The sequence below is a fragment of the Pteronotus mesoamericanus genome, unplaced genomic scaffold, assembly GCF_021234165.1.
Source record: "Pteronotus mesoamericanus isolate MK-2021 breed Mesoamerican mustached bat unplaced genomic scaffold, CSHL_Meso_final scaffold_232, whole genome shotgun sequence".
NCBI lineage: Eukaryota > Metazoa > Chordata > Mammalia > Chiroptera > Mormoopidae > Pteronotus > Pteronotus mesoamericanus.
The window spans coordinates 17,728,837-17,749,865 of record NW_026555311.1 but is presented as its reverse complement, the minus strand read 5'-3'; the positions used below and the strand labels follow the sequence as shown (position 1 = coordinate 17,749,865).

Sequence of the window (21,029 nt, the reverse complement as noted above, 5' to 3'; positions counted from 1 at the left end):
TTTCGATTATGTGCCTATGAAATTTAGGGAACACCTACTAATGGCTTTTTGGGTTCAATTTTAGGACACTCCCATTCCTCATCAGAGAAGATCAATTGAATGCTGCACAGAACGGAATGAATGTAACAAAGATCTACACCCTACACTGCCTCCACTGAAAAACAGAGGTAAGGAGAGGAAGACTGCCAGACTGGGAAAACCAAAGCATAAAGAAAATAAAAAGGTACCCTGGCCGGTGTGGCTCAGTTAGCTGGGCATCTTCCTGCAAACCAAATGGCTGAGGGTTTTGGATTCCTGGTCAGGGCACATGCCTGGGTTGCAGGTTTGGTCCCCAGTTGGGGGGTGCGTGCCAGAAGCAACCGATCGATCAGTGTTTCTCTCTCATTGATGTTTCTTTCCCTCTTATTCTCCCTTCCTCTTCCACTCTCTTTAATCAATGACAGAAAAAAAATTTTAAAAAAAGGAAAGTAAAAATGTGAATTATTTTCCCTTTTCTAAATGAATCTACCTGTACCATTCTTCACTGCTGGAACAGTAGACAAGGCAAGAGGATGTAATGAAACTGTCATTCAAAAACATGTGCAAGTAGTTCTTGGGAAAGTGGTTTTACAAGACTTGCACTCCAGTGAATGTTACTTCTTAATCTCTCCCCGCTTCCCCTCAGAAACTAGAGCTTGTAGTGTGTTTCAGGAGGGCAGAGAAGGGAGACAATGTTTTATGCTTACCCCTAAATATTACTCAGATGTTGTACTTCATTCAAAAACTGCTATTTGTCTACGTTTATTTAAAAAATAAGGACCTTATAAAGGACTAAGTCAGGTTATATACTGGATGGCATTTCCTTTCATCTATGCTAGAATTCCTCCTTTTTAGTCAAATCATATATCATATATTGATAGAGAAAACATCTATAACATTTAATTTGATGATTTATGCATTTACTTGTTTCTCATTAAAAAGGAAGATTAGCGTCCCCAAAGGCTTCCTGTTAGAAACTGCTCCTGCATTTCCTTTCCCTTCCTTCTTCTCACCAGAAAATGATGATTTGAAACTGTCACAGAACTCTAAGTCCTAAGTCTTCGATAAGTGGTTTAAAATGAATCTTCATGTCTGCTTTTATTTCTTGAGAAGAGAAAACTTTTCCAGCAAAGTACAATGACATTTCCTGGTTTTCATAACATTTTATAACTCTTGTTTTTACTATAGCTCAGAAAGCTCTCTAAGATTAATTCATAATAATTCACATTTTAAAAACTTTGCCAGCCAACACACTGTGTGTTAAGGATACAGAAATAGATGAAGGAAATTCTTGCTCTCAAAATGTGTTGGTAGGATATGAAAGAGAAATATGTAAATAACTATATTCAGTCAGGAATATTTCAGCAGTAGAGCTAGATTATAATAAAGTTCAGGAAGGATGCAAAGAAGCTATTTTTTCAAAGTGGCAGGGCCTGTAAATAGCAGTGACCGTAAACAGAGGCAGTGGTACTGCGGAGGTTTGCTTTGTACAATTGGTGAAATGTTTGCGAACTTTTTTTTCTTTCAATACTCAGGACTATCCCTAACTTGTGGGGCTTGGGCAGAAGTATAAATGTAGGTCCACCCACCATTTACCTACATATTTAAAACTTATAAACCAATATAGAAGACTGGTAGCTAAAATACATTATATTAACTTAACAAAGGCACACAAAATGGCATGGCTGGTAGGAGAAAATCTTATTAAGTTGTTTGAAGCCTTTGAAGCCTATTCAAAGTGGGCTTGCGGATGAGCAACATCATTATCACTTGGAGCTCATTGGAAATGCAGAATCTCAGGCTGCATCCCGGGACCACTAAACCTGCACGTTTGAACAAGATTCCTCAAGTTATTTATGTGCACATTAAAGCCTGGGCAACACTTTTGGTAGAAAAAGACAGGGCCCATATTGTTCATTGAGAAGTTCACTGATGTTAAATTGCAGTAAAGTTCTAAAAGTTAACTTGCAATTTCTGTAGTTATTTCTCTTTGAACGAGTTTCAACAGGTAGGTGGTCTGTGGCCAACGTTTTGAATAGCACTGGTATAAGGGGCTTATGTGCTGGGAGTGGGGAGCTGGAGAAGGGTGTGGAGTGGCTGGAAATGAAGGTAGAAATGCTAGATTTTAGAATCCCTTTATCAAGGTGAAAAGGTTTTTCACATGCAGGTGGAGGTGCTGTGTCCTAGAAGTAACAAGAGGGTTTAGGAAAATTTCTGACTTCCTTTCAGATGCTGAAAGGGCTGCAGTGCCTAAGTTTTCCTCTAGATGGAGCCAGATTCTAGTTACAACCAGGCAGGTGAGGTAGTATTCTCTGAGGAGGTGAGACGTGGGTACTTTCAAGAATAGTGGAATAAGCTCTAGAGAACTGAGTGAAAAAGCTTTGAAAAGAAGGGCAGCAGCATTGAGAAAACAAGTGCTTGGTTCAGGCTTTGGGAAAAGGATGCAGAGGGATTATACCAAATGATAGGCTTGGGTGGAATGTAGTGGCATTACGATTCACTGCTTTAATCTCTCGGGATCCCAGGGGGTGCCTCGGTGAGGTCTCACCAGATCCCCCCTCACCCCTTTGGTACACTCATTTTGGTGTGTGGTAAGTCACTGCAGAACGTGGGGTGAAAGCACTGACATTTTTAACATAGCTCCACCATAGAGCTGCTGCGAGTTCCTTGTTTGTTTTCCCCGCATCGGATATAGGGTTTTTATTGGAAGTGTACTATGTATCTTTACTGGCTATCAGTAATGCCTGAGAGTTGCAGTCACATTGGATTCTGTCTAGGTACAATATGTTAACCTAAAAATAAAAGGCCAAATTGAAAGGCAACAAACACTTATTTGAGATCCAAAAGAACAGCTATTCAGGAAGCATGGATTCAGGCAGAAATCCAAACTGCCTTTCCCTTAGGAGGTGAAGATGAGAAGTACTTATGAGAAAGGGAAGGGGAACAATTATATGAATAGAAGGAAGGAACTTCTGTTAGGTGCAGATGAACTAACATAGTGATGCTAATTCTAAAGAATGTCTTTAATTTTCATATCTACTTTCTTGTTATCTTTGCAAACAGTTGTTTGGAACACACACCCTGCTTTAGCCCAAGTTTTAATGTGCCAGGGGTTTGAGGAGTAGGACTTGCAAGCTGGGTCCTCTGGGATGGCAGCTCTGACTCCATTTTGAAGTAGACTCATTTATGTATTTTTCACAATTCATATTGGAGATGTGTGTATGTGGTTGGTATAAAACCCAAAATGAAGAACAGGGATGGTGTTAAAGAGTTATAGAACCATCCTGTTTATATTTTTAATTTTCTCTGTGTTTTTTTGTTTTTTGTTTTTTTTAAATACTCAGGACTATCCCTAACTTGTGGGGCTGGGGCAGAAGTATAAATGTAGGTCCACCTACCATTTACCTACATATTTAAAACTTATAAACCAATATAGAAGACTGATAGCTAAAATACATTATATTAACTTAACAAATATATTTTTATAATGATGGAAAGCACCAGCTTGTCACTGAGGATGCTGGAACTACTGAGACTCATCCTGTGCATCAGAGGAGCGAGAGTGATGAGGAGCCCTATTCTCGGGGTTTTTTGCTCTTTGTGGGGCCTCCCTTGCGTGTGCACGGGCACCTGTTTTGTGTTGGGCTCAGCTTATGGATAGTGATGCTGTCAGCCAGCAATGCCTGAAGCACTCACTTGGGCATGTCTTACTTGTGGCAAGCCCCCCCAGACATTTCCCCGTCTGAAGCCAATGTTGTGGCTGGACTGGGCCTTATGGTTTTTATTATGATTGTAAGACTCACCTCAACAACAACCATCTGGGAACTTTGATTTTAAAAAAAAAGACTTATTATTCACAGGTTCTGGGGGGTATAGGGCATCCTGAGGGCAATGCAAGGTCATGGGTAGAGAGAGGGGGAGGGAGCACTCTGCCTTTATTGGGATTAGGGTGGGGTGCCTAGGGTTTCGTAGGTTCACTCTTCATTGGGGAATTAAAGCATAAGAGCAGGACTTAGATTAGGGTTCAGTTAAGAAAAATCAGCGTTCATCAAGTAATCCACTAATGCAGGGCTTTCTAAACGGGAACCTCATGCGTAGTGTCTAATCTAGTCATTTTAGTAGTCGCTGTGTCATGCAGCTGGAGATACGGTTGTTCAAGATGGATGTCTTAGAATGGATGCCTTGGCAATCAAAAAGTTTAATACCGGGCACATACACTATAACAGTCCAGCCTCAGTTTATACTTCACTCACATGTCTTGTTCCAGACACCGCTGGCCACCCCTCAGGACTTGGGGCACACATAGCCTCTACTTGGTCTGCTCTCAGGGGACAGGGATAAAGAAGAGGGACTCGGAGTTCCTGGACGCAGACACAGACACAGACACAGACACAGGCCCTCTAGACAGGGAAGTCCAGACTTCTGGGCATTGGCCAGTGGTTTAAATTGTGAGCAGGGTGGGGCAGGTTCTGGGTGGAGGCTTCCTCTGGGGCCTGCAGAGTCCTTGCTGTGCAGAAAGGGGCGTGGCTGCAGGGAGCCTGAGCAGGGCCCTCTCCAAAGGGCTCAGACCGACTTTCTGGCCTAAGGGCAATAAAAATAATATAATAATCATGATATTTGCTTATGTGAATGGAATACATACTTACTATGGCTCTTTTCTAAGTACTTTACATATTCCAACTCATCGAATCCTCTTAGCAACCCAAAGAAGGTACTGTTATTATTGTCCCTATTTCACAGACATGAAAGCTGAGGGATCCTGAGATTAAATACTGTGTAAAGTTTACATAGCTGGAATAAGTGGTGGGTATAGGAAATGGGCCCATGATGTCATCTCACTGAATCTTCTACAGAAAGCTCTGAATGATATTCTCAAAAAAAGGGCTTTCACCTAAGTCCACACTGGTTAAACTCTAAGGAAACACCGCTTAGCCATTTCACGTGACAATCAATAAAAAATCAAAGTGATAACTTTCAAAGTAATCTGCTCATTATGTTTGCATTACACAGATAGCATATTGTCAGACATGCATTAATTACTGTTTTGAGAAAACGATGTTAGAGGGTTGCGACCTGCTCCTTATAACATCCCTGTGTTTACACTCCCTCCTTCCTCCTCTCTCTTCTTCCTTCTCATTTAACATTTATTGAGTCTCAATTGTGTACAAAACTTTTAAACTTTAGGTGCAGCAGAATCACCTGTAGGGCTTGTTAAAACAGATTACCGCTCTCCACCTAGTTTCTTGCTTAGTAGGTCAGAGTGGGCCCTGATGACCTGCATTTCTGAGGAGCTCCCAGGTGAGGCTGATGCTGTGGGGCTGAGGCCACACTTTGAGGAGCCCTGTCCTAGGCATTGCCTAGTAGATTATTATACATTATACATCATTTATTATAATGTGGGAATTACTTATATATTTTACATATATACTTCATAGAAAATGTATCATAAATAAGATTCAGTTTTGAAATACGGTAATTTCAATGTATATTAAGGCAAAATATAATATGGGATTTCCAAAGTTAAAATTTATCTTGTTTTCACTCAATTAAAAAATATATTCCAAATTTGCAGATTTTTTTAATGCTATTGCTTAGCTTAGATATTGCCAATTACATATTAAATTCTATAGGTAACAGGTATTTAACCAGTGAAACAAATCCCTTGTCCTCCACAACACAGATTGAGCCATGTAAGATAGTATCCAGACTGCAAAGGTAAGCACCAGTGTTTCCTTCCTGATACCTATGTTATGGCCATGGCAATAGAAAGCAATACATGAATCTGAGCTAAGTAGTTTAACCTTTCTTGAGATGTTCGCCTCCTATTTTGGAATTTCTGGTTAACACCGGCTTTGGGAAAGATGAAAGGAATTTAGAAGGAGTCTTTTTAGTGAGGAATAAAATACATTGAACACAATAGTCGGATATAAAAATTCTGTCTTAATCTTTTTTGTCACCAGGAAATTTCTCATTAAATTTCTTATTAAAATTCTTATTGCAATTATGAACCATCTTCTAGCCTTATAAAATGAGCTTGTCATTTTTTAAACTGTTACAATCCATCTACTTATCAAAGAGGAGGTCAGGAGTGATAGATGCTAATAGGAAGCTACTGGTGATTCCTACTTGCCTCTCGGGGTGAACCGGGCTTCCCTGGAGGGCTGTCCGTTCCACTTGCCTGAGCAGTGAGAGTAAGGGCACAGGCAGAAGTCTGCTGCTGCCTTAGAGAGAACTGCAGGCCTGGGTCCTCCCCTGATAGGGATCTGCAAGTGTTCGCTTTCCTAGACTCTGGCAGTGACTTGAATGTTTACATTGTTAATGCTCTGAGCACAGGTAATGGCAGATTAAAACATGAACAGCATGACCAACAGAAACAAAGGTTTATTGATAAGGATCACTTCTTCTTGACGGAAGACAAGAGGGCAGAGATGAGGCTGCAGGGGATAGAGTTATTGGGGCAAAGAGAAAGAAAATGGGAAGGGTAATGCGAGCCTTTAAAAAGTGCTTGATGGTAAGGAAAGAATCCCTTAGATCCTTTCTGGTCTCGTTGCTCTCATAAACCAAAAATGTAATCAGATGAGTAATAGACACAGTGTTCCTAGAGTTCAGAGTGTCTTCTGCATTTATGTGGAAAAGTAAAAGGTGGTGAGGCTGAAAGGTTTAGTAAAATTATATCACTTGAGTGAAAAAAGTATTCTGTGTTCATATCCTAATAAACTGTTAAATTTACATAGTTAGTTCCTCTAGTTCTAATTGAGAATCGAGTGTTCTCTTTCGTTTTCTGCAAATTTGGGCTTTGTGCTTGAAAGTGCATTTTAAGCTAAGTTTCCAGAGATAACATTTGCAAGTATATGTGCCATGGTATTTGCACATCTGCATGTAGAAACATTGTGAATTATGCACTTACTGGCAGAGGTATTGTGCTCACTATGGGTTTATTGTTAACTTTGCCTATAACCTATGGGAAGGGGGAACAGAGGGAAAATTTACTAAGACAGTTCATTGTGTAAAACCTTAGCCTACCTAATTTTAAAAGCCTACAAATTATTTTCAAGATTTCCTAAGCAACACTTTTCAGGTAACAAACACATGGGCTAATTATCTGATTCCTATTAGCACTAAAGCCTGGCAGGTTCTGGAGTGAGTCAAGTGCCTGCACTCTTTTTCTGGACCGTTGGCAATGTTTCTGTATTGGTTAATATAAAACTGCTTATTTTTAATGGACTCTCCTTTAGTGTTTTCAGATGCAGACTATTTCCAATATTTGGAAAGTAGTTTAGATCCTAATTAATTGTTAAACATATTATTTTATGCTGATGAGTAAATCATAACATTAATCATAATATTTGGACAAGAAATTGATAGAAAGATTGTGGATTTTAACTTGTTACAAATAATCTAAACTTTCTCGGAAGTGTTTCAAAATAAGATTAATTTTCAACTTAGATGTTCATGTTAATTTTCTGACGTTTATACTTATATTACCATTTGGGAAGGCAATATGTCCTTGTTCTTAAGAAGTACACTCAGAGGTGTTTATGGATAGGTACATTATGTCTATAATTTCAAATGATTTGCAAATTATACATAAATACATATAAATAAACATGAATACAAATATTTCCAGCCATGCATCACTTAATGATGGGGATTCGTTCTAAGAAATGCATTGTTAGGCAATTCCATTATTGTGGGAACATCATGAGGTGCACCTACACAAACCTAGCAGGTGTAGCCTACTACACACAAGGCGTGGGGCGGAGTCTACTGTTCCTAGGCTGCAAATCTGCACAGCACGTCCCTGTACTGAGTACACAGGCAGTTGTAATTCATTGCACTACGCTGTCAGGACAGCTGCAATGACAGTAGGTGTCGGGAATTTTTCAGCTTCATTATAATCTTATGGGACCACTGTCACATATGCAGTCTTTGACCACAAATGTCATTATGCAGCACATAACTGTATATATACATATTTATAATATATAGGGAGATAGACACAAACACACACACTAGGGAACAAGAGAATTATAAAGCAAATGTGGTAAAATTTTAAAAATGGGAAATCTCTGTGAAGGGCATACTGGAGTTCTTTATCCTTACAGGTTTCCTGTGAGACTAAAATTATTTCAAAGAGATGAAAACACGTTCATACTGATGGTGAAACAGAAACTGTTGCAATCTTTTTCAGAGGAAATTTGGACAATGTGTATGAAAGGCTTAAAATCCATATCTTTTAATAATCTGCTTCTGGGAATCTAGATTAAGGAAATAATCATTGAAAGGTATAATGATGTATGTGTAAAGTATTCATCACAGAAGTTTATATATTACAGCAAAGATGTATTATAATGAAATCTTTGCAGTCTCCTGAGTATATATTATCAGAAGATTGACTTTCTAATTAGGATGTGTCTGTATATATAATCTGTAGTCTTTAAAATTTTGCCGAAGAAATTTAGTTTTGGAAAATGTTCAGAATATTAAAAATGAAATCAATCTAGGTATAAACTAATTATAGTTATTTTTCCAACTCTTTGTGGCAAAATACATATAACAAATTTATCATCTTAACCACTTTTAAGTGGACAGCTCAGTGCATTGACTATGTTCAGGATGTTCTACAACCGTCACTACTGTCCATCTCCACAGCTCTTTTCATTTTGTGAAACTGAAACTCTTTCCCCGTTAAATGCTAACTTCCCCAAGGCCACCTTTCCCCCCGCACACCATCCTGCTCTTCCTTTTTTCGAGTTCTATTACCCTGAGTACCTCACAGTAGAATCATGCGGTATTTATCTTTTTGTGCCTGGCTTCTTTCACTTAGCTTTATGTCCTCAGGAGTTATCCATGTTGTAGCGTGTCACAAGTTCCTTCCTTTTTAAGGCTGAATAATGTTCCGTGTATGTATATACCGCATTTTTCTTGTCTGCTCATCTGTCAGTGGATACTCTGATCCCTTCCATGTTTTAGTTGTTATGAATAATGCTGCTATGCATGTGGGTGTATGTAATACCTTCTTGTGAAATATTTTGTTCATGAACTTTTTTTTTCATGGAAATGATACTGCAAAGGTATATGATAAAATGTTAGTAGTAATTTTCCTAAGTACTGAGGTGGTGATGATTTTATTTATTTTAGTTTAGTTGGTAACTTTCTGTTTGACCTCATGGAAAATTTAATACATTTGATTGGCGAAAAAATAGTTACCTTGGGTGGGAGAAGGGCCCCGGCCGAAGTGTCCAGGTAGCCATGCAGTTCAAGGTACACAGCACAGTTCAAAACCTTCTCCTCTGTAGTAACTGGTCATAAGTTACAAAAATACTATTTAAAATTTCACTAACAGTAATCAATCTCTCAAACGTATATGGTGCCTTTAATAAGAATGGTGCTAATATTATTACTACATAAGTGCAGCAGGTTTTAGATCCGTTTTCTTAAACTATTTACCAGAGACTACCTGCATGTAAGTTATTTGGGTGGTTGTAGGAGACAACAGCAATAACAACAAACACTCTGAATAAACATCTCCAGGATTGAAGTCAGTCAATGTACATGTGCACAAAGCTCTACAAGTCATTCTTATTTATATGATGTTTGAGCAGTCATGCTGTAGGCAAATCTGATTTGTTAAGAACTTGAGTTAAAACAACATCAATAATATTTAATAATTTATTTTATAAAAGGATCACACAATAATTCTTTGAGTGGGACACACGTATTCTTTTAAAATAAAATATTTTGAAAAATCTATGTGTGCATTTTGAAGGTCATCTTTGTTTAAAGTGACGCACATCCATATATACTGTATTTGGCAACATTTGAGGAGTCCTATTCCTTTGTATCCATCAGAAGATGAGAGTGTTTTATGTACAATGAATATAGATTAGTGTTTTTATACAAAATCATGGTGTAGAGCACTCCAGAAGCCACATGAGAAAAGCCTGTAAACCCATCAGCTCCATCTGAAATAAAGATGAACTATCTACTTATGTTATTATATTTTAGGGACATTGATCCATTTACTACATTTGTTTATATTCTGTGCTTTATTTTATGTCAAGCCCATTTCTTACAGCGTGCTCTTGAATCAAGTGCCTAGATGAATCATGATTCATACTAGTTGACATTATTTAATTTGGGGGGCTGTGTGTGTGTGTGTGTGTGTGTGTGTAATGTTTTAACTGATTAACAGATGAAAAGTACCTCTCGCATCTTGCATATGGAATTTAGCAAACACTTTTAGGAAAGAGTTGCTTTGTAATATTTAGGTAAAATATTCTCTGTTTTATGAATCTCTTTGCTTTCTTTTTAATTTCAGATTTTGTTGATGGATCTGTACACCACAAAGCCTTACTTATATCTGTGACAGTTTGTAGTTTGCTCATGGTTTTTATCATTTTATTCTGTTACTTCAGGTAAGTTTCCAACATGTAGATGTAGAATTTTGAGTTTATAATGTCTTTTCTCATACTATTATCCTACCCATTGATGTTTTTCCCCCCACAGCTTCCTTTGACCTAATTTGATCTTAGATTTCACTGATAATATTAGTTACTATTGATAAATATTTGTCCTGATGAACCTATTAATAGATACCTATCTCATTTGTGTTTCAGGTATCAAAACCACCCAAATCTCACCCCAGGGAAATTAGGGCAGTTAAGGAATTAAGGAACCAGTTGCTACTGAGTTTGATTCTAAGCAGAGAAATGAGCATGTTGAACAGAATTGTTCTAATAATTTCTTATTTCCTGAGCTAACAATTTCCCCTAGTATTGAAAGATTTTTAAGATAATTTATAGACGATTAAATTAAGTTTAGTTACTGTATTAAAGTTAAGTATAATGATTATAAATTAGTTTTAGCCACCTAAATATTTATTTTGTAGTTTGTGAAATATCGAGAACCTTTAAATTCATGTCACTTAGCTTTTATAACACTCATTTATAAAACTGTTCTGCAAATGGGAATTGATTCAAATACATTTATTTCTTAAACATTGATCAAAAGTTTTTAAAGTTTAAATTTATTTAACTTTTCTGTTATTGGTCTACATATTACCTTATCTGAGAGAGTTAACGGCATTGTCTTTTGCACACCAAAAATTTGCATCTATATTAATTAGGGAGACCTTAAAGGGAAATATTTTAGGGATTGAGTATAATGGAACTATATAGAAATATTAACAGACCGTAACCTGCTGGGAAATAATCAGTTGAAAGGAATAGAAAAGAAGAATTGGAGATGGTTAAGACTGAGTTAAAACATGTAGTTTACTTTAAAAACTCAGTTAGGAAAGTAATTATAATTTGTATTTTGGAAATCATAACTGAGGATAATAAATACTGAGCATCATTCTTGCATTGTTTTAGTGTGCTAAATTAAAACCTGCCATGATTAATGTTTTATCTGCAAGGTTCACCAGTGTCGTTGCAGTTCAGGGTCTAAAATGATCTTCCTCTATGCATCTTTAGGTATAAACGACAAGAAGCCAGACCTCGGTACAGCATTGGGTTAGCACAGGAGGAAACTTTCATTCCTCCCGGAGAGTCCCTGAAAGACCTAATTGAGCAGTCTCAGAGCTCAGGAAGTGGATCAGGCCTCCCTCTGCTGGTATGAGAAGAACATATACAGAGTTTCAAGGAATGTTTTCTCAGAGGAAATGTCAATAAATACAGGGTTTCATTTTACTGAAACAGATAGGGCAGGACAAAGATGACATTCTGTGCGATCAGTTAGATATCAGATCTCAGATGCAGGGCTTCCTGATAACATTTTGACATACTGGGGGTAAGGTGATTGTTTTTTAATGTCAGTGTATGGTTACAATCCAGACCCTCAGACATTCTGATGAAGGGCAGATTAGAAAACATTAAACATGGGGCCATCTTCCCTCTGTTTTCAGTAAGGATAGTGTTACTGCACTTTGGCCTGGCTTTTGAAGGCAAAAGTATTACTACCAACTGGGATCTGAGTACTTTTACAAGGAAAGAAGGCTGCATTTCAGCTGGAGGGCTTATGTTTCAGGGTGAAGTCCTGGCTTTTCCATTCAGGAGAGGTTTAATTTTCTGATGGTCAACACTGCCAACCTTGAAGAAAATATATACTGAATCCAAGGTACTTGCTTTAATGAGAAAAACATTTTGTTCCTTTATGGACCATGCAAAAAAAAATATTGAGACTTGGGATGGAAATAACAATTCTAATGAGAAATATTTTCCTTTATAAACTCTTACAATTGATTTTCCTAATCTTTATTGTGTGGTTCTGACCTTGGATATCTTGTTGACTTTATTTCTTAGGTGACCTTTTATTTAGTACTAAAAGTATCTGAAAAAAAATCTTAAGCCATGAATTTATCTTACAACATTTTTTTGGACATACAAAAAGCTGTTTATATTTAATGTGTCAACTTGAAGAGTTTGGTAGTGAATATATATTCATGAAACCATCACCACAATCTATGATGTAAGCATATCCATAACCTCCAAAAATTTCCTCATGCCCTCATTATTTATTACTATTATTTTATGATAAGAACACTTGGCATAAGATTTATTCCCTAGCAAATTTTAGAATACATACACTTCTGTTAACTGTAGGCAGTGTAGATCTCTAGGACTTACTCATCTTGCATAACTGGAGCTCTGTACTTGTTGACTAATACCTCCCCTGGAGATAATAGTCCAGACAGAAAACCATTTGTGAAATAGTATTTATCACCAAACTGATGCTACCTAGGATGTAAATTTTCCTTATGTGTAAGTTCTTATTATCAAATTGCTTGGTTCTTTTATTTTTGGAATTAATATATATCAAATACAATTCTTATATTTAAAAATATTATTCTACATTTTAAAAGAAAAGTATAAATACTGAAATCCCCTTTGATATGAATGAATCAGATGCTCATGCTCTCGGACTTGAAAGCTATTTATTTTCCTCCTTCTAACCCACCTTCCTCATTGCCGTGGAGTTATCGCCCTGACATCTCTGACCTTACCCTGTTACTTCCCCGGATAAACCCTTCTCCTGTCCAGTAGCATTTCTGGGACTTCTGTCTTAGCTTCGTCAGCATGGCATGCCTCTCCCCGAACGTGTCCCCCAGCTGCTCCCCCAGCTCTAACATCAGCCTCCAGTAGTGGTTTCTCAAATACAGTAAGTCCTCCCTAAATGTCGTCAATAGGTTCTGTGACTTTAAGACAAATGACTTATAACAAAACCGATTTTACCATAGGCTAACTGACATAAACAAGAGTTAAGTTTTTTCAGCATCTCACCAAGGTTATAATGAAATGACTTTGAATGAAACAATATCTTTAGGGGGATTTCTCCAGGCTTCTGGCTCCTGGCCTACCTCACATTTTACCTCTCTGCCTACTTATCCCAGACTGAGCCAGTCTGTCTGTCTTCTGTCATAACATTGTGCTTATAGTGTCAATACAGCAGATTAAAATACCGTAAAATCGATGTCAGTGTCTTTAGATGGACTCTCATTTCGGCAGGGGAGACTACATTTCGTTCACTTTGTATCCCTCCAGTTGATTAAATGGGCTGCTCAATAATTCATTTTAAAAGCTTTCAATTCCAACTTTTACTATCTGTGAAAATACTCTCTTTTTTCTATAAACCAGACACCAAAAAAATAGGATTTGGCTTCTATCAAAAAAAATGAGTGAGAACAGCCAGATTGCCAGACACTGGCCTTTATAAGTACAGTCTAACTTAATCCTCATGGCAACCCTGTGAGGTCATTCTAAACATATATCTCTGCATTACACAGTAGATACATAAGCCTAGATAGGTTGACTAGTAGTATGGGGAGAGGCCAGGATTCAAACCCTGGTGATCTGCCTCTAGAATCGGTGCTCTTAACATTTGTGAGATGCAGACCAAATATAAGTTAAATAAAACAAAGAAATGCAGTTGATAGGGGCAGTCTGGGAAGAGGATCCTATAAAACTAGTTTAGAAAAAAAATCTCAGTATTACAGGTGTAATGTCTTGTTTTAGGATAGTGCAAAGTGTGTAATACATTACTGTGTGAGTTAGTATTTCACCTTGATGCTAATTTGTTATATACAAGTATTTTATTAACATAAGGGGAAAATTCATGCCTTGGTATATATATTTACCAAATATCTTTATATATAAATCCTTTAAGAAAGGAATATCAGAAGTTGGTTGTAAGAATTAAGATAGTTTGTGTGTCTCCCAATGTTTGTGTGAACATTAAGCCTCACAAGTGAGGAATCTTTTGTGAAAAATCTTTCTAGCCTTATTAAGCAAAGTGTTTTAAACTGTGTATTTGTGTGTAGAGGTGTGTGTATGTGAGTGTGTGCATGTGTGTTGCTAGTTCAGGGACATACTAGAGAGTCCAGAACATTACTTGGAGCTACATGTTTTTCAATGTCTATTCATGGACGTGGACTTCAACATTAAACACCACCAGGTGTCACTAGATAAGACGACATTTCTGAAATAGTGGTAACTCCTTACATTATATACCCAGTTGTACCCATTTTACATGAAATACATCCTTTCTTTTTGGAGTCACACACATACAATTATAATGATTGTATATTACAGGCTTTGTTTTTTACACAGTCAAGCCTTAAAACAGATATCTGAGAATGTAATATAGAATCAAAATTAAGTTAGAGGAAAAACCAGAAACATTTTCTAAATCAAATAAAAAATAAATCACATAGTTTTAAAATTTTTCAAGTTATTTTTAGGTCATTAGATGTTATAATAAATTTCAAAATACAAGTTTTTTTTAATTCTGAGTATAATTTAGTGACTTTTATTTTGAAATCAGTTGTTCCTAGTCTTTCAAGCAGTGCCAATTCCATCAGTATATCATCTTTTGTTAAAATATAAAATGATCCCCTGTATTATAAAAGTATGTAAAACTGTTTATGTTAGGAAATCTATGTATGTTCTATAGATTTACATAAGCAATGATCTGTCACATCTGTAAATTAAATATAATATTTCTTTAATAAGTGTGGGAAATTTCAAGTCAATAATTTAACTACTTGTGGATTTGCCTCTCAAGTTTTTAATGCTGTTGATACTTATGTTCCCTCATTTGGGAATAGAAATATACTAGAATATGCTCACATAGCACGTCTGAGTCTGAAGGGAGGAAAGCTTCTCAGCCTTTATGGTTGGTTCCTTATTTCCTTTAGGCTGAATTGACTTAATGCCATGGCAGCAATGCTTTTATTTTTCAATCCCGCTTTTAGAAAAGTTTTAAAAAATCCGTGTCCCCAAAGCTTTAAATCTGATATTAATACTCTTAATGGTTATGTCACTGGATAGTACTATCTCTTGAATCATCTGTTATGCAAAAGCAGAACCCATCCTAGCTGGTAGACACCTGTGATAAACAGAATAGTGCCCCCCACACCCCGCCCCACAATGTCCATGCCTTCATCTCTAGAATCTGTTGTTTTACATGGCAAAGGAGGCTTTAGGTTGCTGATCAATAGACCTTGAGATGAGATTATTCTGGATTATCTGGCTGGTCTCAGTGTAAACACATGGTCCTTAAAATTGCAAAAACAAAAGAAATACTTTGTTTGCTTGCTACAAAGCGTATCTCTGCAGAGAATACATTTCTGTTTTGTGATCAGATCTTATATGAGTTTTGTGCTAGGTTCTTTATATATATGTCTCCCAAATTGTGTAAGTTATCATTGATAGCTGGCCATTTCACTACCGAGTTCTTAAAATGCTTTATTGTAAGCTCAGAAGGGATAAAGGTCATGTATAAAGAGACATTTAACCTCTATACCACTTAAATCTCATAGTTTCTTTTTCTTTGTCCCTGTTGCGCTCTCTATGATTCTTCAGAGTTCTCTTCCTATCTTAACTTTCTCTCCAGCTCTAATCTGTTGTTTTACATGTCCATTTTACATTTTTGAAGTGATAACTATTTCATTTCAAAGTATAATTTTCATTGATGTCTTTCTGCTTGTTTATTTTTCATCTCATCCTCTATTTCTTTATATATTCCATATAGTGTTCCTTAGCTTTCTGTATCTGAAAATCTGAAAGGGTTAAATCTGTTTGGATTGTTTCTCTTGACTCTCCTGTATAGTGGCTGTTTCCTTCTGTTTTAAAGCATTTAGGCTGTGTAATCTCCTCTTCCTCCCTTTCCTTCCGTCCCTCCCTTGCCTTCCTGTGCCCTTGGAGATTTCCTTATGTCAGATTAAGAACATCCAAACCTATAGAGAATGTTTATAAAAATGTATTTCGGCCAAACGGAGAATACACCTAGAAGCAAGATCTTAACAAACTGAGAAAAATGCTTCTCAGAATGGCAGCTGGCAGCTTCTTTTATGCATTAAGGAGCAAAAGTAAGGAAAATTGCTTGAATTTGGAGAAAGGAAAGCAGGGATTGGATGACAGGAGAGTTAACAAGATTATGCTCTCTCTTGAGGGTGGTTTCTCTTCTGAGTGGTATGAAAGAGGCATTTCAAAGGTGTGTTAACCTCTGATGCACAGAAACCATAGACCAGGCTTGCTTAAGGCAAAGTGAAATCTTTTATGAAAGGAGTTACATGCCTGGGGCTTGACTGCTCACCAGGATCTGCAAGGTTAGGAATTTATGATCAGATCACCCTGTGAGGCTACTTGCCCTGGAACCCCCTTTTTGTCCACACTTGTGAGCTCACCGATGCATTCGTTTTTTTATTTCTTGTATTTTGCCCAAGATCAGCTTATACAATGACAAGATTTCCTTCAAAATACCTGGTATCTCACCATAATGGTGGGAAGAAAAATATTCTTCAAATGATTTTCTCAAGAGAGGATTTCTTTTTGATTTTACTGGGAGTCATAGGTATGCTACCAATGTAAGACAAATTCAGTGCCCTTCAGTGGCCCCATGAAATGCTGAAACCCTAAGTTCAGTTTTTCTGGTTTTAAAGGGATGGAAGTTTGGATTCTGGATCCCAGTGCTGGTATTATTCTTAGCCCAGGCAGCAGGCAACCTGGCTTCTGGATACGCCTTCTTTTAAGTTAAATATTTCATTCTCATTCTGTTACAGTTGTCCCAATTTTCTCCCTTTGCTCTCCTCCGCCCAGCCCACACCCCCGGCTCCCAGTCAATCCCCACACTGTTGTCCATGTCCCTGGGTCATTCATACGTGTTCCTCGACGAGTCCCTTCCCCTCCTTTCCACCCTTATTCCCCTCCCCCCTCCCCTCTGGATATGCTTTATGCTTATTTTCCCTTCCCTCATCTCAACTCATTCCTCCCTCTTGCTCTCCTTTTTTTTCCCTTTCCTCCCTCTCCCCTTCGTTCCTTCCTTCCTTCTTTCCTTCCCTCCTTCCTTCCTATTCTGCCTCCTTCCCTCCCTCCCTGCTTGGGAATTTTGTTTATTTCTTTGTGTGTACAACAGTACAGAGAGGGGCAAAAGTACCTTTACAGTTGTATGGAAACTAATATGATAATAAATAATAGTACAAGGATAAACTCTGTTTTGTGTACTCACAAATATAAAACTACTTTTGGCCCCCCCAGTACATTACAATTTTGTTTTGTTGTATTTTCTCTAAGTGTAAAGTAGCATGAGACCCTTCAGAGTATCTGGTATCCCACGCTAGTGGTGGAAGTGAAAAGTGTTCTATTGTAACCGCTGTGAACCCAATGAGGCTTTTCTACTGTGAAAATAGTAGGTAGAATGAAGTAGTCACTAATTTTGAAGCAATATTGCGAACACTCAGAATCCACAGCCAATTTTCAATCTCACATTTTAAAAGAGAACAGCATAAACTAATAAATAAATACAAATAACCTGTCTGCATAAAGGAAAAACTGGCTACATCTATCTTAGATGCAGCAGTTGTTTCTTCTCTGGAGAAAAAATGACTAAACAATCTGCAGTGCTGTGAAGACACTAACAGTGTTTTGGGCTTTAACAGGTCCAAAGGACTATAGCTAAGCAGATTCAGATGGTGAAACAGATTGGAAAAGGTCGCTATGGGGAAGTTTGGATGGGAAAGTGGCGCGGTGAAAAGGTAGCTGTGAAAGTGTTCTTCACCACAGAGGAAGCCAGCTGGTTCCGAGAGACAGAAATATATCAGACAGTCTTGATGAGACATGAAAACATTTTGGGTAAGTCTGTATAGCAATGTTCAGGGTTTTCTAGCTTTTCTCTATTTTCCTGTTAGCATCTGCATATTAACTCATCTGTCTAGACCTGTTGGGAAATATATAGACATTTTCTTCTAGGCGTGAGCCCAAGAATGTCAGAGCTTCTAATGGGAGACCTCGCAGGAGGAATGACTAAGGCACCTCTGTGAATGAGTGGTGGGATGAAATGGAATGCTCTCCAGTATTTTTTCTTGAAGGACAGGAAATGCAAATACAATAATACTAGCATTTCTGAGGGTTTCTTAGAGATCTAAAGGAGCACATTTTTTTTTTACACGATGTGCAAAGTTGTAAGAATTTTATCTGCAGGGTTTATTTATAGCCAGAGTTTATATGGATAATTGATTTCCTTTTTCTTTTCCCAAGTTAGAAACGATCTAGCTGGATCATTCAACTGCAAAGAGATTAAGCCAATCTGAGGCATAGGCTTTGACTCAAGTCCTTGTTTTGTAAATAGTGTCTTATGTATAACTATAATACTATGAACTATTTACTGTTAACCTAAAATAATTTAAATATCAACAACTGATTGGAAAGGAATCATGTTTTCAGATCAAAACTCTTTTTTATAAAAATTTTTAAAAAAGACTTTATGTATTTGTTTTTAGAGAGGGGGAAGGGAGAGAGAAAGTGAGGGAGAGAAACATCAATCAGTTGCCTCTCTCACCTGCCCCAGCCCGGGCTGATTGCACAACTCAGGCATGTGCTCTTACTGGAATCAAATCTGTGACCCTTGGCTTTCAGGGACGATGCCCAACCAACGGAGCCACACCAGCTAGAGCCTGAGAGAAACTCTATGTTTCTCTACCCCTATTGCTTTGATTGTCTCTGATTGGTATTAGTAATTCCACACTGTCATAGGCATGATCAAAAAATTGAATGAAATGCTAAACAAAAGACACCTGTGACAAAGAATGATCATTGAGAATATGACTTATTCCTGATGAGATCCATAAAAACACTTAGCTACAAACCTTTTTGTTTTCTTTTCTTCTAGGGTTTATTGCTGCAGATATCAAAGGAACAGGATCCTGGACCCAGTTGTACCTAATCACAGACTATCATGAAAATGGTTCCCTCTATGATTACTTGAAGTCCACCACCCTAGATATTAAATCGATGCTGAAGTTAGCCTATTCTTCTGTCAGTGGCTTATGTCATTTACACACTGAGATCTTTAGTACTCAAGGCAAACCAGCAATTGCCCATCGAGATCTGAAAAGTAAAAACATCCTGGTGAAGAAAAATGGAACTTGCTGTATAGCCGACCTGGGCCTGGCTGTTAAATTTATTAGGTTAGTATCAAGGTGAACAAAATACACTTTTTATGATTCTTTTTTATCACTTTTTATAGATTATACATCTTATAGTTCAGTGCTTCTAGGATATTTACTAGAGGGGAACTTCTATTAATTTTGACTTTTGGGAGGGAAAGATAAGAAATATTTTATTTGCAACACCAAGTGGTTCAGTTCTACTATTTCTATGGCTTCAAAACAATGTTAGTATATTGTTTGGGTTTGTAGCTGTCATGAAGCTATTTCGAAAAGAGGTAGCTCGTGTCTCAGATTATGTGGTCAAAATTCTACATCACATTTGTAAGTAGGAAAAGGTTTCAGGAAAGATCCACAGATTATGGGGTGATAAAGGCAACGTTTTTTATGTAATAGAAGAAAGATCACTTGCATAGGTGTTTTGCGAGAAATGTTAGACTCTAATTAACAAAACGCAGCCAGTATTCAGCACTGTCACACTGTGGCTTAAGCAGTGGCTATAACACCTGAACACATAGATCAGCACGGGTTATAAAACAGCGGGTTTTTAGACCCTGGGAGGGAGAAGGGGGAGCTCCTTGAGTGCCACCAGGTGCTCCTGTAGGATGGGCAGGGGGCGCTCACAGCTGAGGCTCTGCTGCGCCTTCCGTCTCAGTCAGAGCAGCCCCTTTTGTCTTGCAGATGATTCAGTTGGAAGAAATGGTTCCTCTGCTTTGGAAATAAAACAGCCAAACAAAGTGATTTTACAAACCACTGGCTTAGAGGGATCATCGTATAACTACCTTTTTATGAACTAAATTTTGGCTTAGCCTTATTAAATTGTTGGACCCTCTTGTGGATTTTTCCCAAAGGTGACTCTATAAGATGTAGAAAAGGGCACAAAGAAAAAGTCACGGAGATGATTAAAAGTTTTGAAAAATGAAACTCACAAGAAAGAACTAATGAATTCATATTTTCAACCAGAAGTGAAGGCTAAAGAGTGGTTGAATAATAAGAACCAAATACAGGAGGGTCCTCACCAGTTAGAGAATGGCAAGCTGAAGCTCCTGATATTTAAAACAGAGCAGTAGGAAATGACTTGAACTGTAGATTTAACTTAGAAATGTGAACCTCCTGCCAATAAAGATTATTAAATCCCTTCTCCCTCTGAATTCTTTTTTGTTTTTCGACCTACAACCCTTTTCAAGTCTTTCTTACCAAAAAAAATTCCCATTTTGCTTCTCAAATTAATAGTCTCTCTCTTTTCTTCTCTGTTAAGTGTCTTGATAGTTCCAAAGAATAATCTGCTTTCACAACCCAGTAATTCATAATACCTTGCAATTTGGCTTCTGCTTCATTCTCTCCTGAATCTCCTTCATTGAGGGACACTGTTGATCTTTGTCACCACAAGGCTTTCTTTTTTTTTTTTTTTTAATTTATTGATTTTTAGAGAGAGAAAAGGAAGAAGGGGGGAGATAGAAATAGAGATAAAGACAGAGATAGAGAGAAACATCAGTTTTTGTTCCACTTATTTATGCAATCATTGGTTTATTCTTGTATATGCCCTGACCGAGGATTGAATCTGAAA

The 21,029-nt window shown here is 37.5% G+C and overlaps 1 protein-coding gene across 2 annotated transcripts in view; it reads left to right on the top strand.

Moving 5' to 3' along the window:
- The window catches only part of BMPR1B (bone morphogenetic protein receptor type 1B), a 96,744-nt gene that overhangs the window by 60,267 nt on the left and 15,448 nt on the right, over window positions 1-21,029 (top strand). For both annotated transcript variants that reach the window (XM_054591716.1, XM_054591715.1), the window contains 5 exons: window positions 65-167; window positions 10,340-10,436; window positions 11,496-11,634; window positions 17,957-18,149; window positions 19,186-19,483. In XM_054591716.1, the coding sequence (XP_054447691.1) occupies window positions 65-167; window positions 10,340-10,436; window positions 11,496-11,634; window positions 17,957-18,149; window positions 19,186-19,483 (830 nt within the window). The remainder of the gene's footprint in view (window positions 1-64; window positions 168-10,339; window positions 10,437-11,495; window positions 11,635-17,956; window positions 18,150-19,185; window positions 19,484-21,029) is intronic.